Source organism: Macaca fascicularis, chromosome 4 (assembly GCF_037993035.2).
Source record: "Macaca fascicularis isolate 582-1 chromosome 4, T2T-MFA8v1.1".
Taxonomy (NCBI): domain Eukaryota; kingdom Metazoa; phylum Chordata; class Mammalia; order Primates; family Cercopithecidae; genus Macaca; species Macaca fascicularis.
Genome location: NC_088378.1, coordinates 141,211,831 through 141,239,767, shown reverse-complemented (window position 1 = coordinate 141,239,767; position 27,937 = coordinate 141,211,831). Strand labels below are relative to the sequence as shown.

The window sequence follows — 27,937 nt, the reverse complement described above, 5'->3', positions numbered from 1 at the left end:
CAGTTGGCTAAAAATGTTAACTTTCCTAAATAAGGTAAAGGTGCAATGGGGAACAAGGAATTGAGGGGGTCACTTATGGGAAACCAGGAAGACAATAATATTTCCAAATAAGGCAACAGCATAGGCTGCAACTTGGGACATGTCTGGGCATGGCTGGTCAGATCAGGGCAGATTAGGAGTGAGGCCTTGGTTCAAGTACAAGAACATAGAATGTGTTTGTTTCTTTACTGTTGTAACAACTACTTGAAGCATAATAAAGAGTCATTTGTAAATTAGAAGATTTGTTAGTATGAAGAGCAAGGGAAACTTAAAGAAAGCTTTTAAGGGGAACTATCTTCTTAACACTGATCATGCTAAACTAAAAAGGAAAACTTTGGAGAGGAACTTTTATTCTTTACAGTTTCCCCCTCTTGATTTTACAATTTTTCCTCTTCAAATCTCCTTACCATATCTTGACTTTATTGCTCTTCTTGATCAGTTAGAAGGAACAACTTATCTGAGTAAGGGGGAGGAGAATTGAAAGGAGTTTTGGTAAGAGCCTTTTCTATAAGCCTTTGCACTAATCCACGAATGCAAGGTATAATACAACATTCTTCAAGATAAGTACACTGATTATGAGAGTCAGTGAGGTGAGAATTGAGGACATGAGTCCTTTCCACTTACCAAACCACCTTTCCATTAAGCTAGTGAAAGGATCATTTATTCCAGAGTTTTTAACTAGTTCATTTGATAAAGCAGTAAGACCTTGTAGTGCTTTTGTTATAGCTCCATCAGGGGCAGTATTATTATAGATAAAAGTACAACATTGAGTTCCAATCATAACACAAACCCTGCCTTTTTCTGCTAGTATCATGTCTAGTGCTATTCTATTTTCCCAAGTCATCTGACTGGTGGGTCCTAGTTGCACAGCTATTCACTCATAGTATCCCTTGTACAATTAATGAATCATTGCTGATTGTAGTAAATATAATTTATCCAATCTACATTTTTTTTTTTCAAGATGGACTCTCAGTCTGTCACCCAGGCTGGAGTGCAGTGGTGTGATCTTGGCTCACTGCCACCTCTGCCTCCCAGGTTCAAGCAACTCTCTCCTGAGTAGCTGGGATTACAGGTGCACGCCACCATGCCCAGCTAATTTTTGTATTTTTAGTAGAGACAGGGTTTCACTGTGTTGGTCAGGCTGGTATCAAACTCCTGACCTCATGATCCACCGACCTTGTCCTCCTAAAGTGCTGCGATTACAGACGTGAGCCGCTGCACCCGGCTATCCAATCTACATTTTTATTGATAAGCACCCACCTGAATAATGACTTAAATCCTGCAGTTATTCGGTTTCAAGCTTTAAATTCATCTGGTACTCCAGTAGCATATGTATAAATGTTGGGATCAAAAGACTCACAGGAACACTTTTTGTACTATGATGCCTTTTTTTTTTTTTTTTTTTTTTTTTGAGATGGAGTCTTGCTCTGTCACCCAAGCTGGAGTGCAGTGCAGTGGCCAGATCTCGGCTCACTGCAAGCTCCGCCTCCCGGGTTCACGCCATTCTCCTGCCTCAGCCTCCCGAGTAGCTGGGACTACAGGCACCCGCCACCTCGCCCGGCTAGTTTTTTTTTTTTTTTTTTTTGTAATTTTTAGTAGAGACGGGGTTTCACCGTGTACGATGCCTTTTTTAAATTTTAACGAAAATGCCATTTAAAAATTTTTTTTTTGGTGAATGAAATGCCAGGGCGAAAGAGCTAGCCAATTGAATTACAGCACAAGTACTACTCCTTTTATTTGGCAGAGTATCCCACAAAGGTCCACCACAATGCCACCATACATCTGCTTGGGGATGGATAAGGGCGGATTGATGGGTTAGCTCTTGGAAGTGCTTGACTTCACTGCATCCCGTCAGGTTTCCAAGGAAAGCCGAATTTTCTCCCTGTTGTGAGAGACACGAAGCAAATTTGGTCCCGGAAGATGGAGGCTGAATGGCCTTTGGGGGCTGACTTGCAGGGTGCTAGACCTCAGGGAATAGCAGAGAAACTGTTTGACATGATTTATTGCCCCAGGCTATGGGGTCTTGGAGCAGAGCTACCATGGAGTCCATATCTGGTCTATTACAAGACCATTTGAATGGAAAGGGGACAATTTGGGCCTCTGGTCTGCCGTGCGCCCAAGTGTAACTATCATTCTTATTTTGACTGTGGATGGAATATTTAATCCATTCCAGCCAGGCATTTGCATCCTTAGACCCTATTTCGATGGCTAGAGTTTGCCTCAGGTCTTTTACTTCTACTATCACTACTTTGATTTTGTCACTGGGTACAGGTGGGGTGATGGTTTGAGGAAGATGTGATAGGGAGGTGGAAGGGGCAATAAAGCGGATTTCAAAAATTCCCCTAGGATCCTTTCCTGAGATGTTGGTCCATATGCCATAAATACGACTTAATGAAGGGGAAGAGTTTTGAGATGTTGCAATAGTAATAGTAAGCTGAATAGGATTACATTGGTTATATGGACAATGAGAAGAGGAATTCACTTTTGTAAAATGGATGTATGGCTTTAAGGACTGGCAGACTGGTGGGAGCAGTCCAGCCTGGAGCTTTGGTGTTCCACAGGACATCAGACCATAGCACAGGGACTCTGTTTTAAGGGGACAAGAGTCCCATTCCCACCAGTTAATACAACGACTATTTTATCATGATCTTTACAGGAATTTGCTATATCTTTCCAATCTGAGGAAGTCCAAGAGGGACAAAGATATTTATCTGCGGCAGTAAGCTGTCTTTGGTCCTGTAAATTTCCACAAGACATGACTAGACACACATCAAAGATAATAATTTTGGGCAAACTTGATCTAGTTACATTAATGATGAGATGGGGGCAGTTAAGGGAAAGAAAAGAAGAAAAAGAGATATACAGATTACGTTTTTCTTTTTATTGTCACCCTGGTGGGAGTCGACGGAGTAACAGTTTATGTCTCTGGAGACGGTGATGCCTTCTTGACTCGAGTATAATGGGTCCACCCTTTCTCAGTGGTCTGAACTGCTGTTTCAGTTGTTGTGAGCACCAGATAGGGTCCTTCCCAGGTATGCTCGAACTTTCCCTCTTTTCAGCCTTTGATAAGGACATGATCTCTGGGTTGACGCTGGTGGGCCAGGAATTTAAGGGGGGGAGTCTGTGCTAGGAGACCTTGAGCCCTGAGGGAAGAAAGAGTGGAAGACAGACCAAATACATCATTTCTAAGGAACTGATCTTTTGTTTTGTTCATAGGAAGGTCAGTAGTAGTGTTTAGATAAGGTAACCCATAAAGCATTTCATAAGGCGACAGGCCAAGATCCCTCTGAGGGGCAGTTTGGATTCTTAGTAAAGCAATGGGATGACATTTTGTCCATGGCATCCGAGTTTCTAAAATTAATTTGGTTAGATGATTCTTTAAAGTTTGATTGATTCTTTCTACTCTCCCTGATGAAGGCAGAGGCCAAGAAGTATGATATTCCCATTTTATCCCTAATACTTGGATTAGTCCTTTAATAATGTGTATGGTAAAGTGGGTCCCATTATCTGAATCAATATTCTGTATTATTCCAAACCCAGGTATGATATGTTCTAACAGGGCTTTGACCACATTGCTGGCTGTTGCACTTGGAAAAGGGATGGCTTCTATCCAGTGGGTGGATAGATAGTTGGGTAAGATGATCTACTATTACCAGTAAATACTTAAGGTGGCCTATTGGGCGCATTTCAATATAGTCGATTTGGACACTTTGAAATGGCCTTAACCCAGGATTTCTCCCTCTGGGAGGTTGTCTTTTTAGGGTCTGCTTATGAGATTTTCTGCACACTATACAACTTTCCACTATTTGTTTGGTGAGGGTGTATATTCCTATGCACCCATAAACCCTAAGGACTACATCACACATGGTTTGAGGACCCCAGTGAGATCATTGATGAAGCTATGACAGTATTTCCCTCATAAGAGGTTTGGATAACATTTCCCTTCCATCTGGTAATAACCACTTTCCTTTTGAGTTTCCTCAGTTCCTAATTTTTTAAATTTTTTTCTGATCTACTTGAGAGAAGATAGGGAGTGCAGCTGGAGATGGAAGACAAGGGGTTAGTCGAAAAATGGGTTCTGCTGGAGAAGAGGTAGCTTACTTAGCTATTTGGTCAGTGAGATTATTTTCCTGGCCTTCAAATGAAGGATTCCTTTGATGTCCCGGGACATGTACAACAGCTATTGTTTTTGATAACTGTAAATTTTCCAGTACTTGTATTATTAGGTCACTATGGAGTAAATTTTGACCTTAGCTGTTAATGAGGCCCCGCTCAGTCCAAATTTTTCCAAAAGTATTGACTACTCCAAAGGCGTACTTGGAGTCTGTATAGATTGTTCCTTCTTGATCTGCAGAAATTTTAGGGCCTGATTTTTTTTTTTTTTTTTAATTGGGATGGAGTTTCACTCTGTTATCCAGGCTGGAGTGCAGTGGCACCATTTCGGTTCACTGCAAGCTCCTCCTCCCAGGTTCACGCCATTCTCCTGCCTCAGCCTCTGGAGTAGCTGGGACTACAGGCGCCCGACACAACGCCTGGCTAATTTTTTTTTTTGTATTTTTAGGAGAGATGGGGTTTCACCGTGTTAGCCAGGATGGTCTTGATCTCCTGACCTCGTGATCTGCCCACCTCGGCCTCCCAAAGTGCTGGGATTACAGGCATGAGCCACCGTGCCCAACCTAAGGCCTGATTTAATGTGAACACTCACATGCTTGTGCAGACCAATCATTTGGTAACCTTTCAGACTCTGTTTCTGTGAGGGTATCTCCATCTATCATTGAATACTCGTTATGCCTTTTTCCTTTGATTATTTGGGAGGAACCATCTATAAACAGGTGTTTCCCAGTCTGAAGGAGTGTTTCATTTAGATCAGGTCTAACTTTTCTTTGATAACTAATTAAATCTAAACATCTGTGTTCTGGGCAAAGATCAGGGGTCTGTGGGTTGGGGTTTAATTTTTGTTTCTTCTAAGACTTTTGCTTTAAACCCCTCTCCTTTTGCTCCCAAAATAAAAAGTTCTTCTTGTGACCAAGTTACACTAGGGGGAAGATAACAAACTGAGGAATGAGCACCTCCTGAGTCAATTAAAAAGGTGATATTCTCAGGTTTGGGTCCCACCTCTACATTTATCAGGGGCTTTTGGTGAGAACCGAGGTAAAAACAGTAGAGCCCCTGGCCCCTCATTCCTCCTCAAAGATCATAAGTGGGGTGATTTCCTTTTCTTTCTTCCATTCAGGTCATTCTCTTATGAAGTGACCTTCCTTCCCACATTTGAAGCATTTCTTCTGCACTATTCCTCTTTTTATTCCCTTGTTCCCTGGTTTGATTCCTTCACCTCTGTTACAGGGTCTGGCAGTCAGGTACCTAAAAGATTTACCAGCGACATTTCTTTGAACTGCCTATTGGGGAGTTCCCTGCTGTAAGGACAGCAGAATCTTTGCTTTGTGCTTTTGCTTTTCTTCATCCATCTGTACATACATCATTTGGGCCTCCCTTAAGAGTTCCCCTATGGGATGGTCCTTCCAGTTTTCTATCTTTTGTAATTTCTTGGTAATGTCTGGCCAGCTATTTGTGACAAAGTGAAGCTTTAACATTCCATGTCCAAGTGGGTCTCCTCCACCCAAACCAGCATATTTCCTCATTTGTTCCTTAAGCCTATTAAAACATTCCATAGGCCCCTCATCCTTTTCTTGCTGTATATTAAAAGCTTTGGTCATATTCTGGCTGCGGAGTACCGATTCTCTAATTCCTTTTATTATCATTTCTTGCAGGTCTCTCATATTCCTCCTATGAGCTATGTTGTTATTATCCCACTGGGGATCTTGAGCAGAAAATTTCTGTTTGGCTGCAGGGACGTTTTGACCGGGAGGATGCTCATGCTCCCAAATGGTCATAGCGGCCCTATGCATCCTGCTCCTTTCTTCCCCTGAGAAAAGAATGCCTATGATGGACATTAACTCAGCCCCAGTATACAACTGGGGTCTTAAAAATTGATCAATTTGATCTGCCACTCCATAGGGATCGTCTAAGAGTGGCTTGAGTTCCCTCTTCAAGCTCTGGACTTCTGAACTGGTCGGGAAGCATTTACAAAGCCAATGCTCCCTCCTCCTAGAGGCATTTCCCTCAATGGGAAGAAGTTTGTAGCCAAACCCCTAGAGGAAGAGGGAAAAGGGAAGTTTTGGATATCCTTTTTACATTGTTCTAACTCATGTTGAAGTCTTTCTGAGGGAGGGCATTCAAGCTGGGGATGACCCCATGAATCAAGTGTTATAAGGAGGGAAAAAAATCTGAGTAGGGGAAAGATCTGGGACTGTTACATCTACTGGAGTGGGAGGTGGGGGATGTTGGTCTACCGGGAGGGGAGAAGAAGGTTTGGTGGTGGAAGATGGTCTAAGGGGTCCCACGTGTTGGTGGGGTTCTTGGAGTAAGGGGTATTAATTTAATGAGAAGTAGTTTCTGGCTTGTCTTCTTTAGTTTTCAGATGACAAAGGAGGATGGGCCCTTGCCGCCAACACAGAACATATTGTATTTCCTCCTGGGAAACAGGACTCTTATCATTTACATATTCTATTAAAAGCTGGCAAGTCGAATCCTCATTTGACCTGAATTTTGGCCAGAAAGCTGAAAGCTTTAGAATAGGTTCCTTGGTCCAAATGAAACAATAATACTTTATCATCTGTTGCTTTTTCTTATGTTTAGTCCTCTTGCATCCTTCCAATATTTTAACATGAGTCCTAAAGGACTATCAGAGGTGATTTCACTGTCTGCCCTTTCCTTTTTACCTTCTATCTTACTCAGGGTATTTCCCATGTTGAATACTGGTTAGGCTCAGTCCCTTGAACTAGAGATTTCTCACCTGTCCTTCCCTGGAGGTTTAATCCCTACCCTGGAGCTTCCTTGCACTCCTCTCCTTTTGCTTTGTCCACTCTGGCTGCTTTCCCAGAGGAAATTAGGCTCCTCTTAGCATCAGTGGGACTGCATAAACCCCAACATCAGTATCCCTACAAGAGGTCCACCATAAGCTGTATGAGGTGACCACGGAACCGCAGATTGGACTCACTCACTCTGCACAGCAGTAGTGCTTGTTACCTTTCACGCCCTTTAACCTCCAGAATATCCCCACCACCAAGGAAATACTGTTGTCCTTGCGACTTTTTTACCTTGGTCTCTGCACAGAGTTACCTGGTCATTGTGGTACTTGCAGGCCTTCTCCTTCCACAATGCTGAGAGCCTGGATTTGTTCATCACGATGGGTAGTCTCAATCTCCCATCCCTGGGGCCACCGCTGTGGGACAGTGAGGTGTGCCTCCCTTAGATGAGGCAATCAAAGACCCCTTCCCAAAGGAGAATGGGAATCCTGGATGAGCCCCCAGAAAATTGTTAAAAATAAAGCTTGGAGTCACAAAGGAAATGAACACTTGAACAAAGGATTTCTCAGCAAGGCAATTTTTACTTCTGCAGAAAGGTGCTACCCATAAGCCTGATTGCCACGAGAGCACCCAGAACAAAGGAGAGCAGGGCTTTTATTCCTAATGCAAGTTGTTTCTACTATTGTGTCCTGTCTCCATTGGCTGGAACTGGACCACACAATCTAAACTGATCCCAATTGGCTAAAAACTTAAACTTTCCCAAATACGGTAAAGGCGCAATGGGGAATGAAGGAAAAAAGGGGGTCGCTTATGGGAAACCAGGAAGACAATAATATTTCCAAATAAGGAAAGAACATAGACTTCAAGCTGGGACATGTCTGTGCATGTCTAGGCAGATCCAGGCAGACTAGAGAACAAAGGAGTTAAACCTTGGTTCAAGTACAAGAACATAAAATGTGTTTATTTGCTTACTGTATGCAACAACTACTTGAGGGCACCACAAGGAGTCATTAGTAAAATAGAAGATTTGTTAGTATGAAGAGTGACGGAAACTTTAAGGAAGCTTTTAAGAGGAACTATCTTCTTAACACTTATCATTCTAAACCAAAAAGGAAAACTTTGTAGAGGAACTTTTATTCTTAACAAATTTTCTCTCTTTTGTTCTAGGTTTGTTTAGCTAGTGGTTTTCCAATTTTGCTTATGTTTTTGAAGAACAAACTTTTCACTTTGTTGATCATTTACATGGTTTTTAAAAGTTTTTATTTAATTCTACTATGATCTTTATTATTTCTTTTCTGCTAATTTTGGATGAGTTTTTTTCTTGCTTTTCTAGTTCCTTGAGGTTCATTATTATATTGTTAGTTTGTAATGTTTCTACTTTTCTTAGGTAGGTATTTATTGCTATAAACATCCCTTTTAGCCCTGTAACGTTTCTACTTTTCTTAGGTAGGTATTTATTGCTATAAACATCCCTTTTAGCCCTGTCTAACTGCCTCCCACAGGTTTTGGTATATTGTGTTTCCATTTTCATTTGTTTCAAGAAACTTTTTGATTTACATCTTAATATCTCTGTTTACTCAATGGTAATTCAGGAGCATGTTGTTTAATTTCCATGTATCTGTCTAGTTGCCAACATTTCTCTTGGTGTATATTTCTAGTATTTTTCCATTGTGGCCAGAGAAGATACTTAATATGATTTCAATTTTTGAAAACGTGTTGAGACTTGTTTTGTGGGTTAACATAGGCTCTCTCCCAGAAAATGATCCATGTGTTCCTGAAAAGAGTGTATATTCTGTAGTGTTAGAAAGAATGGTCTGTAAATATCTGTTAGCTTTATTTGGTGTAAAATTCAGTTTAAATCCACTGTTTCTTGATTTTCTGTGTCGATGATCTGTCTCATGCTGAGGTTGGGAAGTTGAAACTCCCCTCTCTTATTGTATTGGAGTCTATGTCTCTTGTTAGATGTAGTAATATTTGTTTTATGAATCTAGGTGCTCCAGTAGTTAGTGCATATATATATTTAGAATTGTTCTATTCTCTTCTTGGATGGATCTCTTTATGATTATATGATGGCCTTCCTTATCTTTTAAAAAAATTGTTCTTGACTTACAGTTTATTTTATCTGCTATAAGTATAGCTACTCCTGCTCACTTTTGGTTTCCATTTGCATAGATAACCTCTTGCCATTCTTTTACCTTCTGTCTCTACGGATTCTGGTGAGGTGGTGTTACCAGTGAGTTTTTTTGTAAGCAGAATATAGTTAGATCATGTTTTCTACCCATTCAGTCATTCTAAATCTTGTAAGTGGAGAATTTAATCTGTTTACATTCCAGATTTTTATTAATATGTGAGGTTTTCTGCTGAGACCACCTCAGTCAGGGAGACCCTAACCCAGTGGCGCTAGAGGAATTAAAGGCAGACACACAGAAATATAGAGGTGGGAAGTGGGAAATCAGAGGTCTCACATCCTTCAGAGCAGACAGCCTGAAACAGAGATTTTCCCACGTATTTATTAACTCAAGCCAGTGATAAGCATTGCTTCTATAGATTATAGATTAACTAAAAGTATTCCTTATGGGAAACAAAGGAATGGGCCAAAATAAAGGAATGCGCTTGACTAGTTATCTGCAACAGGAGCATGTCCTTAAGGCACAGATCGCTCATGCTATTGTTTGTGGTTTAAGAACAACTTTAAGCAGTTTTTCACCCCGGGTGGGCCAGGTGTTCCTTGCCCTCATTCCGGTAAACCCACAACCTTCCAGCGTGGGCGTCATGGCCATCATGAACATGTTACAGTGCTCCAGAGATTTTGTTTATGGCCAGTTTTGGGGCCAGTTTATGGCCAGATTTTGGGGGGCCTGTTCCCAACAGCTTTGTTCCTGTCACATTGTTGTTTTCTGGTTGTTTTGCATGTCCTTTGTCTTTTTCTCTTATTGCTTGTCATTATGGTTTAGTGGATTTCTGTAGTAGGACCATTTGAGAACTTTCTCTTCCTCTTTTGTGTGATTGCTTTACCAGTGAGTTTTATACTTGTGTATGTTTTCTTGGTAATAATGTGGAAATGTTGAAAACGTTGTCCTTTCAATTCCAGGTTTAGGACTTTCTTGAGCATTTCCTGTATGCCCTGTCTAGTGGTAATGAAACCTTTCAGCATTTGCTTGTCTTGGAAAGATAATTTCTTTTTCAATTATGAAGAGTAATTATGCTTGGTTTATTACTCTTGGCTTGGCAGTTCTTTTCTTTCAGGACTTTGATTATACTATCCTAATCTCTTCAGGCCTGTAAGATTTCTGCTAAGAAATCTGCTGTTAGAGCTGGGCGTGACGGCTCACACCTGTAATCCCAGCATTTTGGGAGGCTGAGGTGGGTGGATCATGAGGTCAAGAGATCGAGACCATCCTGGCCAACATGGTGAAATCCTGTCTCTACTAAAAATACACACACACACAAAATTAGCTGGATGTGGTGGCGTGTGCCTGTCTTATTGGTATTGCTTTTGACATTGCTTAACTTATTGAATTATTTCACAATGTATATCTTCAAGATTTGAAATTCTTCCTTCTGCCTGACCTAGTGTATTGTTGAAACTTTCAAATGTATTTGGAATTCCATGTCATGAATTCTTTAATTCCAGAATTTCTGTTTGTTTTTTTTTTAATCTATATCTTTTGTAAACTTCTTATTCATATCCTGAATTATTTGTATGTTTTCTTTGTATTTTTTTTCAGAATTCTTTTGTATCTCACTGAACTTCTGTAAAGTGAATGTTTTGAATCGTTTATCTGGAATCTTGAAAATTTCTTTTTGATTAAGATCTATTGTGTTCCTTTGGGGTTTTTTTTTTTTTTCTTTTTTGCTTTATCGTGTTTCTTTGTCCTAATGTTAATATTTTTGCATCTGATATAACAGTCAGTTCTTCCTATTTTTGAATTTTGTTTCATAGTGGAGAACTTTTTCCTGAAGATGAGTCTATGGTGTTGGTTGTGTGGGGTACTTTGTATTTGATTCTGGGTGTAGTACGTAGTAGAGTATTATGGCCTCTATAATTTCTTTGGCTGTAGACAGTGTTAATGGTATCTGTGATTTCTTCTGTGCATTAAGGTGTGGTTATTAGTGAGGCTGTGGTGAAGATGTGCTGCGGCCTGGGATGCCACATGAGACAGTCTTCAGTCTCCAGTGGTGGCAGTGGTGTGCTGAGTGTTCCTATCTTTGTGCCCCAATGTGGTGTATACTGGCATTTGTGGTGGTGGTTACTGGAGGGCTGATTCCTGGGCCTCTGGGTGGCTTGCTTGGATGCCAGTAGTGGCAGTGGTTGACTGGGTGGGTGGGTGGGTGGGGCCTTTGTCTCCTGGGCAGCTAGCTTGGCAGTGGCGATGGTGGGCTGATTCTCTGGGTCCCAAGCAGTGTGCGTTGTTAGCAGCAGCTGTGATAGGTTGGGTGAGATGCCCATAGGTGGTGTTTGTATGTAGGTGACAGCTAAGGTGATTGTACCCAACCTCAGGTACCCAGGAGGAGTACGCAGGTGCCCAAGGTGGTGGATTGGGTAAAGGAATTCCCAGGCCCTGGGGCTGTGTTCTCTGTCTCAGTGAGAGGAGTCAATGAAGCTGTCTCTTCATCATTAAATGCTGTGCCAACTAGTCCCTTAGTTTTCTTTTTGCCTAGAGGACTGAAACATTTATTATAGTTTAGGTCTGCTGGTTATTTTTTCACTCCCTATATGTCTAAAATCCCTCTGTTTGTTTGTTTGTTTATTTTTGAGACAGAGTCTCATTCTGTTGCCCAGGCTGAAGTGCAGTGGTGTGATCTTGGCTCTCTGCAACCTCTACCTCTCGTGTTCAAGTGATTCTCCTGCCTCAGCCTCCTGAGTAGCTGGGGTTACAGGTGCGTGCCACCATGCCTAGCTAATTTTTGTATTTTTAGTAGAGACGAGGTTTCACCATTTTGGTCAGGCTGGTCTTGAACTCCTGACTTCGTGATCTGCCCAACTCGGCCTCTCAAAGTGTTGGAATGACAGGCATGAGCCATAATGCCTGGCCTAAAATCCCTTTATTTTTTGATGGCTATATTGAAGGTGTGTTAGCTTAATTTAATCATTACACATGGTATACATATATCAATACATCAAGCAATATCTCCCAGATGTATTATAATTTGTCAATTAAAATTATACATATATATTTGAAAAAGGTATTATTTTCTGGGAATAGAATCTATTTTCACAACATTTTCCTTTTAGGACCTTAAGATGTTGCTCATCTGTCTCCTCATTTGCATTGTTTCCAATGAAATACCTGCTGTCATCTTTATTATTATTATTATTATTTTCACTTTCTGCTTTTTCAATGTTCTCTTCTTCGTGGTTTTCAACAAATACATGGATTTTTTTTTAACCCAGAATTAAAGAGTGAACTTGAGAAACAATGTATAGGGAGGGCTTTTTGGCTACTGGTTGTAAATTATTAGAAACAGTTGTTTGCTACTTGTTTTATTAGGTCACAGGCTAATTTCCTCAGAGTATTCTTATATTGAAGAATGTCATAACTCATTTTATTGGTCATCCCTAAAACCATAAAAACCCTAGAAATAAACCTAGGCAATACCATTCAGGCTGTAGGCATGGTCAAGGACTTCATGACTAAAACACCAAAAGCAATGAAAACAAAAGCCAAAACTGACGTATGGGATCTAATTAAACTAAAGAGCTTCTGCACCACAAAAGAAACCACCATCAGAGTGAACAGGCAACAAATAGAATGGGAGAAAATTTTTACAATCTACTCATCTGACAAAGGGCTAATATCCAGAATCTACAAAGAACTTAAACAAATTTACAAGAAAAAAATCAAACAAAATGTGGGTAAAGGATATTAACAGACATTTCTCAAAAGAAAACATTTATGTAGCCAACAGACACATGAAAAAATGCTCATCATCACTGGCCATCAGAGAAATGCAAATCAAAACCACAATGAGATACCATCTCACACCAGTTAGAATGGCAATCATTAAACAGTCAGGAAACAACAGGTGCTGGAGAGGATGTGGAGAAATAGGAACACTTTGACACTGTTGGTGGGACTGTAAACTAGTTCAACCATTGTGGAAGACAGTGTGGCGATTCCTCAAGGATCTAGAACTAGAAATACCATTTGACACAGTGATCCTATTACTGGGTATATACCCAAAGGATTATAAATCATGTTGCTATAAAGACACATGCACATGTATGTTTATTGTGGCAGTATTCACAATAGCAAGGACTTGGAAGCAACCCAAATGTCCTTTGTAGGGACATGGATGAAGCTGGAAACCATCATTCTGAGCAAACTATCACAAAGACAGAAAACCAGACACTGCATGTTCTCACTTATAGGTGGGAATTGAACAATGAGATCACTTGGACACAGGGTGGGGAACATGACACACCGAGGCCTGTTATGAGGTGGGGGCAGTGGGGAGGGATAGCATTAGGAGACATACCTAATGTAAATGACGAGTTAATGGGTGCAGCACACCAACATGGCACATGTATACATATGTAACAAACCTGCACATTGTGCACATGTACCCTAGAACCTGAAGTATAATTATAAAAAAAAAAATTGGTCATCTTGGCTAAAGCATGGTGCCTAGAGAGGTGGTCCAGAATTATTCTGGATGATTTGTAAGGATGTTTGTTGGATGAGATTAACACATAAGTAGCTAGACTTTGAATAAAGTAGATTGATGTCTATCATGTGGGTGGGCTTCATTCAATTCATTGAAGGTGTAAATTAAAGAAAACACTGACCTTCTTCGAGCAAGATGGAACTCTGCAGCAGACAGTGCTGGGATTTGAACTGCAGTATCAGTCAGCTGACCCACAAACAGCTGGTTGGTTTGTGTCCAGCGTTTGCAAGATGAATGGACAACATCCTGTTTGGAAGTCCACCTCTTTTATCACAGAAGGTAAAAACAGAAGAGCTCTTGTGGACTTAATTGCATGGTGTTTTCTTAGCAGTGGTGGAAGAATTGAACAATGATAAAGTTCCTACGTTTTAGTTTTTACTGACTTACAGGGAGTGACTAATGGCCTGGCTGTATAATTAATCAGGAGAGCAATGGGAAAGTTACCTATGAAAAGAATGCCCATATGAGACAAGTCCTGTGGAAATCACTATGGTAATTTCAGGGGTTCATTAATGTAAGATCTGTTAATTCCTGATAAAGATTGGATGTTGCTCTTGTGCAGATCACATGTCGAGATGTGATCCCAACATTATAGGTGAGACCTGGAGGGAGGGAGGTGGTTGGATCATGAGTTCAGTTTCTCATGAATCATTTAGCACCGTCCCCTCAGTGCTGTTCAGTGCCCCTCAGAATAACTCCCTTCCAGGTTTGGAAGGTGATTGAAATCAATAAGAATTTGTCTCCAAGTGTTTGCCAGGTGCCCCTGAAATTCCAGCTATGAGAGCGGCTGAGGCAGAAGGATATCTTGAGTCCAGGAGTTAGATTTTAGCCTGAGCAACATTTGAGACCAATCGGAGAAACATATCAAGATTACATCTCAAAAACAACAACAGCAAAAAATCCACGTTTGCTTGTGGTGATCACCTGAGTCTGTGAAATAAGTAGACACTGGGGCCTTAGCAATGCAGAGATAGGTGGAATCAAGACATATTTCTCTTGCATTCCACACATCACAGGCACAAAATACACATAAGAAGGGCTTTCTTTAACAAGAAAGAGAGATAGCATATGGCTATGTAGCAGATACTTTTATGGGAAGGCCTTGAAACTACATAGCTGGCAAGTTAGACTGATGCCATTAGCCCCAGAAAGCAGCAAATGGGTCTTGACAGGAATAGATCCTCACCCTGGAGTGGGCTTTGTTCAGCTGGTGGTAGGTGTGTTGCCAACTAAACTGTGGTCCACTCACCTGGGGCAGTAAAAGCAAACATCCACACTGAGATTGTAGTGGGAGAAACGAGGACATTTGTGTGTAGGGAGCCAAACAAGGTGAATCGGGCAGCTCACGCTTAAGACCCAACCTTTTTGATGTCTCACAAGCAAGGATTTTTAAAGGCGGGGACAAATTTCAGGAAAGCAGAGTTACAGGTAACATCATAAATCAATGCCTAGAAGTGATGCACTGCTTTGGCCTTAAAAGGTGGAAAATCCTGATGAGGGAGCTTATAGGTCTTAGGTAGATTTAAAGATTCTCTGATTTGTGATAGATAAGGAAGCAAAGCTTCCTTACACAGCTTCCTTACACAGTTGGGGGGAGTAGAGAGAAATGTTCAGGCCTGGTCTGCGGGCTTGACTCTCTCCAGCTCCTCAGGAAGAAATTTAGAACAAAGAACGGCAGTCTGAGTTCAGTCCTCAGTTTCCCCTTTATAAGATCTCCCTGTCAGTGGATCTATTAGGTGGGAATCTATATTTCTGAAAAACAACTGAGGGACATATGTTAAGATGTTATTTTTAGTTTCTGTAGAGAATCAAAGATGTTGTGACTATAACTTCCTTGGCTATTGTTTTAAGCTATCATTACCTTCTTGTTTATAAGGTCACTCACTTACTTTTTCGGGCTGGCTAGGTGCCTGGAATTTCTCTTGAAGGAACTGAAGGTTTTTCTCTATTTCCAGGTTGAGAGGCCCTGGCAGTCTTCTAAGAGAGGTCCCTGCTTCATCTCAGATGCAAATGCTCGGAGTGCTACAAAGAACTGAATGGGAGGTACTGCAACCATGTGGACCACTGAGTCACATTTCTTTACACCGGAAAATGCACCTGCTCAAAATGTCCAACAATGGTCAGAGAGACATCCTCTTCAAAGGAAGAGTTCCATAGAGAATTAAAATAGCCAATTGAAACATTGGGTGTATAAAGCAAGAGTGGGGAAACAAGCACGAAGGGTGGCTTATACACCTTCATGAGGGTGCTCACACTTGACGTGAGAATATCCTCTCTTTTCCTGGTGGATCAGGGGAAAGTGCTGGTGTGATCTACATATATTCCTTCCCATGGTGGGAGGACACTGGAATAATGACTGTAATTCACCTCAACTTACTTTTCTCATACCTGATGCAGTGGTCCCAGGACTAAGGATGCAAATAGAGTCCAGAAACAGGAATTATTCCTAAGCAAGAAACTGTAAATATATTTTATGTCCTTTAGGTAATAATTCCTAAGGGCCTGGAGAAGTAGGTTCTGCCTTCACTGCATCTGGCAAAGTTGGGGCTAACACTGAATGCAGCTGTATTGCCTGGGATCAGATAGCCACCCAGTTCTCTACCTGCATAACCCTCCCCTCTATGAACTGGAATGGATGATGGGAGACACTTGCTAGAACAGTATTGGTTCCTTCAGTCTAAGCCAGCACAGCAGCAGAACCGAATGTTCCTTCCAAAATGGTAAATGTTTAGTATAAATGAAGAGAAGGTGAAATAGTAGCTGAGAGTAAATGAATGAACACATGGGTTATGTAGTGAGGAAAATCCAATGTTATATGAACTACTCGAAAGAGGTATAAACAAGAGATGGTATTGTCTCTTAGATCGATTTCTCCGGATGCCTGAAAGGGTGCAGCCATGTGTTGCTGAGACTATTCCTATTTTTGGACTGCACTGGGATAATTGTTAATGACCAAAGAGGATTCTGGTAATGTGCCAGGATCTTTTCACTGTTATCATTCTTCTGGTGTAGGAGATCTGTGATTGGCCAGGCACAGTGGCTCACGCTTGTAATTCCATCAGTTTGGGAGGCAATGGTAGGAACATTGTTTAAGGCCAGGAGTTTGAGACCAGCCTGGGCAAAATAGTGAGACCCATTCCTATAAAATAGGACATGGTGGTGTGCACCTGTAATGCTATCTACTCAGGAGGCCGAGGCAGAAGGATCACTTGAGTCCAGGAATTCGAGGTTACAGTGAGTTATGATTGTGCCACTGCATTCTACCCTGGGCAACAGAGGAAGAAATTATCTCTAAAATAAAATAATAAATATTATAAAAAGAGATAATGTGGTCAAAACTAGGATGTGATCTGTGTCCAATAAAAGTATTTGATCTTTGTCCCTGTTTCCTGCCAACCGGGTTCTAGAACATTTGCAGTCTCCTCAGTGATAAACATGACTTCAATATGGCAATGAGATGACTATGGGGTAAGGGGCTCCTAGGTAGCTTCAGAATGGGGGCCGGTTGCCAGAAACACGAAGCTGTGATGAGATGATTGGAACTTTTAGCCCCATCCCTAAAGTCTGGGAAGGAAAGAGAGGCTCCAGGTTGAGTTCAGTCACACAATGGCTGGCGATTTAATTAATCTTGCCAAACAATGAAATTTACATAGAAACCTCTAGAGATTGGGTTTCGGACAGCTTCCCAGGTGGTGAGCACATCCGTGTGTCCACGTGCTGGGAGGGTGGTGAACTCCATCTCCATGGGGACAGAGGCTCCTGTGCTCAGAACCCTTCCAGACCTCACCCTATGCACCTCTTCATCTGGCTGCTTATTTGTATCCTTTATAACTACTGTCGTTTGAATGTTTCCCCAAAAAAGCTTGTGTTGGATATTTCATCCCGAATGCAACATTTTTAAGAAATGGGACCTTTGAGAGGTGATTGGACCATCAGAGCTCTGCCTTCATTAATGGGTTAAGGCTCATCATAAAAGGACCTGAGGCTCTCAGTTTGACCTCCTTTCCCCCCTACCTCTCACCCTCTCTTGCCCTTTTGTTTTCTACCAGATACAGTCCCTTGATCTGGGAATTCCCATCCTTGACAACATGAATGAAACAAATTTCTGTTTGTTATAAGTGATCCAGTCTCAGGTGTTTGCTATAGTGACATAATTTAAACCAGAGGTCCCTAACCCCCGGGCTGCGGACTGGTAGAAGTTCCTGGCCTGGTAGGAACCAGACCACACAGCAGGAGTTGATTGATGGGCAAGAGAGCATGAGCATGACCACCAGAGTTCCGCCTCCTGTCAGATCAGTGGTGGAATTAGATTCTCATAGAGGCACGAACCCTATTGTGAGCTCTGCATGCGAGAGATCCAGGTTGCATGCTCCTTATGAAACACTAATGCCTGGTCATCTGAGGTGCAACAGTTTCATCCAAAACCATTTCCCTCTGCTTTCCGCCACCTGCACTGGTCCATGGAAAAACTGTCTTCCATGAAACCGGTCCCGGGTGCCAAAAAGGTGGGGATTTAAACCATAACAATAAAAAAACTCCAATACTGAGTGTGAAAGGAAAGTAAAATTTCAGGACTCCAAATTCACTATACCAAAGGGAAAAGTTAAGTTTGGAGACTGAATGATGGAAAAACTGCCTTTCTTTTGTTCCTAAACAAATAACTGCAAAGATAGAAGACCCCATATCTCCCCAGGTGGCCTCCCTCACAAACTGCTCACAAGATAATTCCTTGTGGACCCCAACATCTTTACTCTAAAATGGAGTTTTGTTGACTTTCCCCCAACAATGTAAATTAACAGCTTATCTTCACAGGCACAAGACAAAGACAAGACTAGACATTATCCCTTCACCCAGCTGGAGACAAACGCATATTTGAGTTTTCTACCCAGCGTTTACTTTATCTTATATAAAATGCAGATCTACTGAGCACGAGATGAATGCATAGTTGATTTTTTTTTCTTCTCCTGGCTGCTCTTTCCCCTATAAATATTGAAGTCCTCAAAATCCTATTAGGAAAAAGCCCAGGCCACAGATGCTACAGTGATTTGTGTCTCTGTTTCCAAGGTGCATCTTCAGCTTGGCAAAATAAACTTCTAAACTGACTGAGATCTGTCGCAGACGTTTTTTGGTTTACGTGACTATAGCAACTTCTTGAGTTCTTTGAGTTAATTTAAGAATTCTCAAACCTTGGGAGGTGAGAGACCCCTGACTTTGCAGCCACGATAAACAGAAGTGCAGGTAACCTGGGACCCGGTACTTGTGACTTGCATCTGAAGTGAGGACAGTCTTGTGGGACTGAGCCCTTAAACCTGTGGAGCCTGAGGTGAACTCCAGGTAGTTAGTGTCAGAATTGAGTCGAATTGTAGGACTCCCAGCTGCTGTCGGAGAATCAGAAAGTTATTTGGTTGGAGGAAAACTCCATCACCATCCCACAGAGAGAAACTTAGAGTAACAGTAAGCAAGCACACCTCTATCTTTTTGTCCCAGAGGAAAAGATAAACAAAATGTAAACATTTATTTCATGTCCCTAATCTACTAAACACAGGTTGCTACCAGCTGCTCATTGTCCGGACGTGGAGTGGCCCTACCTCTAACCTAGAAGTTAGGATTTTTTAGGCCTTTGAGGGTGTCACATAAAAACTAATAAATGTTAGAGATTCTCTCCCCAGAAATATTTCCACACACTAGAAAATATAAATATTAATATAAAACATCGGTGTGGACCCAGATCCTTGGAGATCTTACAATCCTGGGTGTTTTAATCCTACTAAGAGACAAAGCCGAGGGAAGCTGTTTGAATAATCATTTCACTATCACACAATGCCACTCCAATAATCTAGAGTGTGAACTGGGATAGACCAAAACTTGATGTAATAACCTATCCTCAATGGAATGGGTGGAAACATGTTATTTATTAGTCACTGGTTCATTCAGACACTCTGCGTGCCTGCCAGGTACCAGATAAAGTTCTCGTCCTGGATCACTGCTCCAAGAATTAAAATTTGTCACTTTTCCCCACCCCCACACTCCAGCACTTGAACCCTCTTATTACATCAGAATTCCACACTGTCAATGAAAAGAGTCAAACTCGGTAACATATTGAAGAGATTTATTCTGAGCCAAAAATGAGTGACCACATCCTATGACACCGCCCTCAGGAGACCCTGAGAACCTGTGCTCAAGGTGGTTGTGGCACGGGTTGGTTTTATACATTTTAGGAAGATATGCGACATCAATGAAATATATTTAAGCTATACATTGGCTCAGTTCAGAAAGTTGGAACAATTTGAAGCAGGCAAGGTTTGCGGGGTAGTGTTTCCGGGTTATAAGTAGATTTTTAATTTTTCTGATTGGCAGTTGGTTGAGTTATTATCAATAGAAAGGAAATGTCTGGGTTATGATAAGAGGTTGTGGAGTCCCAAATTTTCTCATGCAGATGACGCCTCCAGGTGCCAGGCTTCAGAGAGAATAGACTGTAAATATTTCTGATCAGATTTAAGGTCTGTGTTGATGGTAAATGCTGGTCAGCTTTTCCTGAATTCCAAAAGGAAAGACGGCATAATCATGGTGGCTTGAGCCAGTCTTTCAGGTTAACTTTTGAGCACCCTGGCTGAGGGTGTCCATTAAGATGGTTAAGAGTGGGTGGCTTTGATGTTTATTTTTGGTTTACAACATGTAAAACGTTGAGAGGGGACAGAAACCACCTCCCTCCCTGGAAGAGGACAAGACTCCAGTCACCCTGCAGTTGATCATGGACATGTGTCTTAAGCTCCCCCAGTCCGATGACCACCTGCTGAAGAGGTGTCGTTGTCTCAGGTAAATACTAAGAGTTTGTCATCTCATGCCAAGAAGATGAAGGACACTGACATATGAGGAGTGAGTTTAGGAGCAAAGGGTTGAATAGGTAAAAGAAAGACAAAGGGGAACAGCTCTCTTCTTGTGAGAGAGAGGGGCACCCAAAAGGGAATTCCGGCCTGAAATGGGAGTGCTTCGGATTTTACAGGCAGGCTTGAGGAGATGGTGTCTGATTTATGTAGGGCGCACAGGTTGGTTGGACCAGTTGTGATATTTACACAGTGCGTGTGGAAGGTTGTTCACCCCACTCTCATCCTATTATGCAAATGGGCTTTCCACTTGGCCGGCGCCATGTTGTCTGCTCCTTACTGTAAACGTGCCTGGCAAGGAGAAGAGAAGATGGAGTCGCCATTGTGAACATGCCCAGTCCCAGGTGTCCGATTCCTATTCGCACAGCTGCCGGCATTCACCCGTGCAAGCTTCCAGCTTACTTGTCTGTGTCTGAAGCTTGATATTACAGGCTGCTCCTTGTTAGAAAAGAAAATAGTTTGGAGCCTGCTTTTCATTAAAAGTCTTCCGTACCCTCACTACCTGTCTAAATAATTTCTTCTTAACTGCAATATCACTGCCAGACTGAGCCAGAATGAGGTGACAGAGAGGCTGGGACTGTGCAGAATGCATTTTAGTAAAGAGGGCTGAGTGACAGTAGTGATGTCCAATTTCCAAGTGCAGCAGTGACATCTGTCCTAGCCTCGGGGTCCAGTGTCCAGCACCAGGGTGTCAGAGGTGTGAGCAGTGGCATCTGTGCTCAGCAGCAGGAGCAGTTGTTCCTAGGAGGGACCTGATCCAGGGTGGGCTGTGGATTCTGTTCCTGGACGTGTAGTTTCAAGCCTGCTTCTGTGGCCTTCCCCACAATAAAACTAGCCCCCAATACAGATATATTACTTAATGTGTACATTACAGAAATTTGTTTTCCATAGTTTGCTCCAAGAAGTGAGTGGGAAATGAGTCTGTGGGCGGGTGTCAGAGAGCAGCATTCACAGGTGTTCCTTGTGCGAGAGCCGCATCCTGAATTCTCTACCTGGCCTCCACCCCACGGTGGAGAGAAAAACAGGGAATATCACATCTCATAACTGATGATACACATCCTCCCTTTTCTTTCTGTGAGAAAAATCCCCTTTTAAACAGAGTTTGAAAACCCACCCCACCCACCCACCCTGGGCACTCTCTGATCTCTGATCTCAGTGGTTCCTGATCTGGCTGAGCAACAGGATTGCTGGCGGGAGCTTAGAAAATACTCAGGCCACTCCCCAGAACCCCTGTCTCAGAGTTTTATGCACATGACCAAGGAATCGTTTATATAACAAGCCGTAGAGGTGAGGCTGATGCTCAGACATGTGGCATCCTGGTGTTCTTGCTACTCCAAGTGTGATCTGGAGACCAGCAACATGAGCTCCAGCCTTGTTATAAATCCAGAATCTCTTGCTCGACTCCAGACTTCCTGGATCTCAGCACCACGTCTGGGTGATCCCTGTACACACGGGAGTTCCTTGTCTAAGTGTCCTCTAGACATGGGGTCAGAGTTGTGCAGTCTGCTCTGGGTGTGGTCTGATCACATCCCTTACAACTGGAGGTCCAGGGTTCAGTCCGTGTCCTCATTCTTTTCCACAGTCAATCACTCCCTTGGTGCTCTCATCCATGCTTGAGGTTTTAAGTATCGTTTATATGGTACGAGCTCCTAAATCTATTTTTCCTGCCCAGTCTATTTCTCCTTTCCTCTAAAGTCTGGAGTTGTCTGTCCAAATTCCACCCCAGCTCCCCAACCTGCATTCCTAGTAGACATCTCCACTGAGTGCCTGTGATGCCCCCTCCTCAGTATGCTCCTGCCAGAGTCTCCCCATCTCCACTGACAGCAGCTCCACCCTTCCTTCTACTCACTCATTTTACAACTATGGGTGTCCTTGATTCGTCTTTCTCACACCACAGATACAATTCATTGACAAATGCTGTGAGTTCATCTTCAAATGCATCCAGAATCCCCTCACATCCCACTATTTCCCCTGCTCACACCCCAGTCAAGGTCACCGACATCTCCAGCCTGGAATACTGCACTGGCTTCCTACTGTTTTCCCTTCTGCCTCCCTCGTCCCTCACCTCTCAATTCTGTTGTCAGCACAGCAATCAGAGAGATCCTTTTAAAAGAGAAGTTATATCATGGCCCTCTTCTGCTCAAAACTGTCCTCTAACTCTTCATCCCACTCAGAGCAAAGGTCAGATCCAACCCCATTCCCCTCAAGCCCACCTGCTCTGGCCGCACCTCTGACCTCACCTCAGTTTCTCTCTGTCCAGCCCTCCTGGCCTCCTCGCTCTTCTGGGAACACAGACACCTTCCTGCCATAGTGCATTTGGACTGGAGGATCCTCTGCCTGGAAAGAACTTCCCCAGACATCCTCAGGTCCCTCAAATCTTTCCTCAGAAGTCACCTTTGCAACAAGGCACACACTGACTACCCAGCACAATAGCCACCTTCCCTGTCCCCACTGCACACATCCTGGATCACCTGCCTCACAGCACTTACCACCTTCTAGCACTTTCCTTCCTTATTCTGGTTATAGCGTATCTAACGTCTGCCTCTTTCCACTGGAACATATGCCACAAAAGGCCAGAGATTTTTCTGATTTTACTTTAGTGGTGTTCCCCAGATGCAGAACCACTCTGTCCTATGTCTGGTCAATGACAAAGATCAGTTGAATGAATGATCACTGTAGAGCACCTCCCTATTCTAAAGGCAGCATCTTTATTAACATAGCCTCAGGCCAAATGCTGTTTTGTGGCAGGTACAGCACAAGGTCCCCTCACACTGAGATAGAGGCCGCCTATGTTTTTCTCAGCAGTGCTGCTTGTGTGTCCTCCCTCCCCCATCACTCTTTCTACAGCAACGCCCCCCCACAGCCTCCACCCCAGCACACTGCAGCACACAATCAGGTTCTCTCTTCAGGAAAGAACAGTCCTTGATGATGGGTCCAATTTCACAGACAAAGGTAAGTCTAAATTAGACTCTGCTTTCTAGATTCATGAGTTGAGGTTGGATTCAGCACCAAGATCACTAGAACCAGGGCAGGGAGAGAGGGCAGGAGAGCAGAGCAGAACAGAAGCTCTAGAAGCAGGGCAGGAGGTGAATGGCTCTGAACATTTGTCTCAGAATACACAGAGACCCCGTGTGCAGGGGCTGCCTTGGGCGATGTCTGAGCCTCTGTGGTCACAGCTCCCGCTGGACAAGTTTCCACTGAAGGGACAAGGACGATGGGGCAGTGGTGACCCAGCTGAGGACTGACCACATAAAGCCCATGAAGAACTGAACAGCAACTAGGCACAGGCCCAGTCCACACTGGGCTCCTCACAGTCTTCTCCACCCCCACCCGTAACAGACTCAGCACAGCAAACATGTGGATTCTGGAAGGTTCTCAGGTCTTTATTTGCCTCTGAAATTCTAGGAATTGACTTATTTAATTAGTCCATCAACCTCTCATAGCAGATATTTGAGAAAACAAATTTATATTAGATTCTTATTTTCAGTAGGGAAGTAAGAAGTTGCAGCTCAGTGCACATAAAGTTGAGACTGAGATGGAGATATCCAGCCCCACCTCTCTGGAACAGGAAAGATGACTGGGGAGGAAACACTGGTCAGCGTGGGAAAAGGGGTCACGGTGGACACAGGGATGGGCTGTCTCTCCACCTCCTCACATTATGCTAACAGGGACGCAGACACATTCAGATGCCTTTGCAGAAAGAGTTGCCAGAGTGTCTTCAAAAGGGAGGCGTGAAGAAATCCTGCTTCTCAGTCCCACACAAGACAGTTGTCTCAGGCTACAGAAAACAAGTCATGAACAAAAAATTCAAGTCAGTCATGGTAAGTGATGACACTCTGAACAGCCCACCACACACTCGAAACGTCCCAATCAAAGAATCTCCATTACCCAGGCCTTTCCCCTCTGCCCCCCCGTCCCCCACTCTAGACCCCAAGAATCTCACCTTTTCAAGCTGTGAGAGACACATCAGAGCCCTGGGCACTGTCGTTGGCTGGGGTAGAACAAAAACAGGAGCTGGTCAGAGCCCGCAGGTGACATGGGACAAGAGGAAGTACAGGGTTGCTGAGCTCCTCCACACCCCCACCCCCACCACTTACACACAGCCTGAGAGTAGCTCCCTCCTTTTCCGCCTGTGGGAAGAAAATGTCCTGTGAGGAGGCTGGGAGGAAGCAGGGCCATAAGATCTTAGAGGAACCTCCTAGTCTTGGACCCAAGAGAAATTTCCAGAACTATGACTACAGACCCAGGGCAGGATCAGGGAACAGGAGGAAAGCAACTGTGTGTCCTGGACCAACTGCCCTCCCGAGGTCTGTCCTTAGCAGGGACCTTCCCCTGACTCGTGAACGCTGGAATCAGGACCCAATACCATAATCATCAAGGTGATACATCCGTCCTTCATTGTCACATTGCTACACAAAAGAGTAAGTGCTGGCACACAGGGTCCCAGGCTGGGTTAGCCCCTGTGTGGATGCTGCTTCCCAGGAATGAGGCAGGGAGCACTTCTACCTGGGGCTTGAAACCCCCAGAGGGACAAGAAAACCTAGACCCCACCCCTCACCCCTTCCCTACCTGAGCTCTTCCTCCTCCACATCACAGCAGCGACCACAGCTCCGGTAACTACAACTGCTAGGACAGCCAGGCCAACAACAATGCCCACGATGGGGATGGTGGACTGGGAAGATGGCTCTGGGAAAGGAGGGGAAGATGAGGGGCCCTGACCCTGCTGAAGGGCTCCAAAAGGGCTCCTGCTTTCCCTGGGAAGAGACATGACCCCTCATCCCCCTCCTTACCCCATCTCAGGGTGAGTGGCTCCGGCAGCCCCTCATGCTGCACATGGCACGTGTATCTCTGCTCTTCTCCAGAAGGCACCACCACAGCTCCCCACTTCTGGAAGGTTCCATCTCCTGCTGGCCTAGTCTTCACAAGTTCGGTGTCCTGAGTTTGCTCCTCCCCATCCCGCTGCCAGGTCAGTGTGATCTCCGCAGGGTAGAAGCCCAGGGCCCAGCACCTCAGGGTGGCCTCATGGTCAGAGACGGGGTGGTGGGTCACGTGTGTCTTTGGGGAATCTGATGGAAAGAGTCAGAAAATTCAGGCGGTTTCCATCTCTCATGGGACACCCCAGCAGCACCCATGTGACCACCCTGAGAATGAACAGGACACCTGGGGCGGGGAAGGGAGCACAGAAGCCAGACACCAGCCTGGACACAGGCATCTGGGATAATCTCCTATTCCTTGGAGAGTTCTAGTCTCTGAGGGAGGAACAGGGACTTCTGGTCCTGACCTGAGTGGAGGCCGAGGGACTCAGAAAAGCTGGAATCAGACCTTCAAACACATTTAGTGCGAGGCAGAGAACAAAGCCTGAGAGAAAAATTCACGGTGCCCAAGGCTGCTGCAAGGGTCAAAGGGGACCCCTGATGTGTATTCTAGGGACTGTCTTCCCCTCCATGTCCTCAGAGACGTCATCCCTTAATTGTCCTAGAGAGCAGAGGGGGCCCTCAGAGGAAATCAGGAAAACTCATGCCATTCTCCATTCAAGGGAGGGGACATTCTAGCGCTGATCCCATTTTCCTCCCCTCCTCATGGGAGGCCATCCCGGGCGATCTAGAGGTGATGGGGAAGGCTCCCCACTGCCCCTGGTACCCGCGCGCTGCAGCATCTCCTTCCCGTTCTCCAAGTATCTGCGGAGCCACTCCAGGCACTCGCCCTCCAGGTAGGCTCTCATCTGCTCCGCATAACGGTCCGCCTCCCACTTGCGCTGGGTGTTCTGAGCCGCCATGTCCGCGGCGGTCCAGGAGCGCAGGTCCCGGTTCAGGGCGATGTAATCCTTGCCGTCGTAGGCGGACTGGTGATACCCGCGGAGGAGGCGCCCGTCGGGCCCCAGGTCGCAGCCAAACATCCACTGGATGGTGTGAGACCCTGGCCCCGCCCCCGCGGTCAGTACAGTCCCCCGAGCCCCGCCCCGCCCTGACCAACCCCCAGGGATTTTGGCCCCAATGAAAATGAAGCCGGGTAAAGGCGCCTGGGGCTCTCCCCGGTCGAGGGTCTGGGCGGGTCCCGCGGCCTCGGGGCGGATCTCGGACCCGGAGACTAGGGGCGACCCGGGCCGTCCGTCGGGAATGGGGAGGGGTCGTGACCTGCGCCCCGGGCCGGGGCCACTCACCCCCCTCGCTCTGGTTGTAGTAGCCGCGCAGGGTCCCCAGGTCCGCTCGGTCAGTCTGTGCGCGGGCCTTGGCGATCCGTGTCTGCTCTTCCCAATACTCCGGCCCCTCCTGCTCCATCCACGGCGCCCGCGGCTCCACCCTCGGACTCGCGGCGTCGCTGTCGAACCGCACGAACTGCGTGTCGTCCACGTAGCCCACGTAGGTGAAGCGGGGCTCCCCGCGGCCGGGCCGGGACACTGCGGTGCCGAAATACCTCAAGGAGTGCGAGCCTGGGGGCGAGGAGAGCCTGAGACCCGCCCGACCCTCCTCCCCGCGCGGCTCCCCGGGTCCTGCGCCCCCGCCTGCGGTCCCCTCGCCCCTCCCCGCAGAGGCCGTTTCCCTCCCGACCCCGCACTCACCGGCCCAGGTCTGGGTCAGGGCCAGGGCCCCCGAGAGCAGCAGGAGGAGGGTTCGGGGCGCCATGACCGCATCTCGGCGTCTGACGAGACAGAGTCCGTATGGGCGGGTGTGGACTTTAGAACTGAGACCGCGGCGACGCTGATTGGCTTCTCTAGACATCCGACACCCAGTGAAAGTGGGAACTGGGGACGCGTGACGAGTATCCTGGAGGAAGGACCCGACACAGGTTGGGAGAAGTGAAACTAGGGGAGTGGGGAATCCCCAACTCTGCACCTCCCTAATGCAGACAAGGCTCTCGGAGCCTGAGACCCTGAGAGCCACGCCCGGGACCTGGGACTTCGTCTTGATCCCTCTTCTCCTACACCAAGCCTCTTTGTCACACTGTCTGCCTGAGTCCTGGACAAGGATCTGTCTGTGGAAACCAGGGAGAGACCCCCCCAAGCTGGGCCCAGTCCCTTCCCCTTCCCTACTCGTCCTGGAATCCCCGACCCTGAACTGGGCTCCCTGCCTCCCTCTCCTTACCTCTCCCCTTGGACCTTTGTACAGGGAAACTGACCACGGGGAACTTGATGCCAGAGAGTGAGCTCGCCCTGGGAATGGAGGTGTAGAGACAGGGGTTTTCTCTCTAAACCTGGTGAAGTTTTGTCTGAAGGCACCACATAGAGATTCTCATAGAGTCGAAGTTTCCTTTTTGTTTATTAATACAGTAGGTATCACAATATTGGTAATCCCTGAATGATTAGAATTCCAATCTGTAAAAGACCTGTGTCAAAACAGCATTACAAAGCTCTTAAGTTTTACTTTCCCAGACTATGGATCTGTGCCTCTGGGTTGTTGCATTTAAAATTACCTTCATTTCTTAGCCCGAGTTTCCCTGTGTGAGTCCAGAACATCTCCTGAATACAGAGAAGCAGAGTTT

The 27,937-nt window shown here is 44.9% G+C and overlaps 2 protein-coding genes across 2 annotated transcripts in view; both read right to left on the bottom strand.

The window, feature by feature from the left end:
* LOC135970329 (HLA class I histocompatibility antigen, B alpha chain) overlaps positions 1-27,937 on the bottom strand; it is a 170,439-nt gene that overhangs the window by 73,339 nt on the left and 69,163 nt on the right. The window lies entirely within an intron of this gene.
* LOC102140002 (class I histocompatibility antigen, Gogo-B*0103 alpha chain) lies at positions 23,824-27,099 on the bottom strand. Its single transcript, XM_065543016.2, is given in 10 exon segments — positions 23,824-24,172; positions 24,174-24,236; positions 24,402-24,421; positions 24,424-24,449; positions 24,556-24,588; positions 25,028-25,144; positions 25,249-25,524; positions 26,099-26,374; positions 26,619-26,888; positions 27,018-27,099. Coding segments are annotated over 10 exon segments (1,203 nt in total). The 5' UTR covers positions 27,082-27,099; the 3' UTR covers positions 23,824-24,114.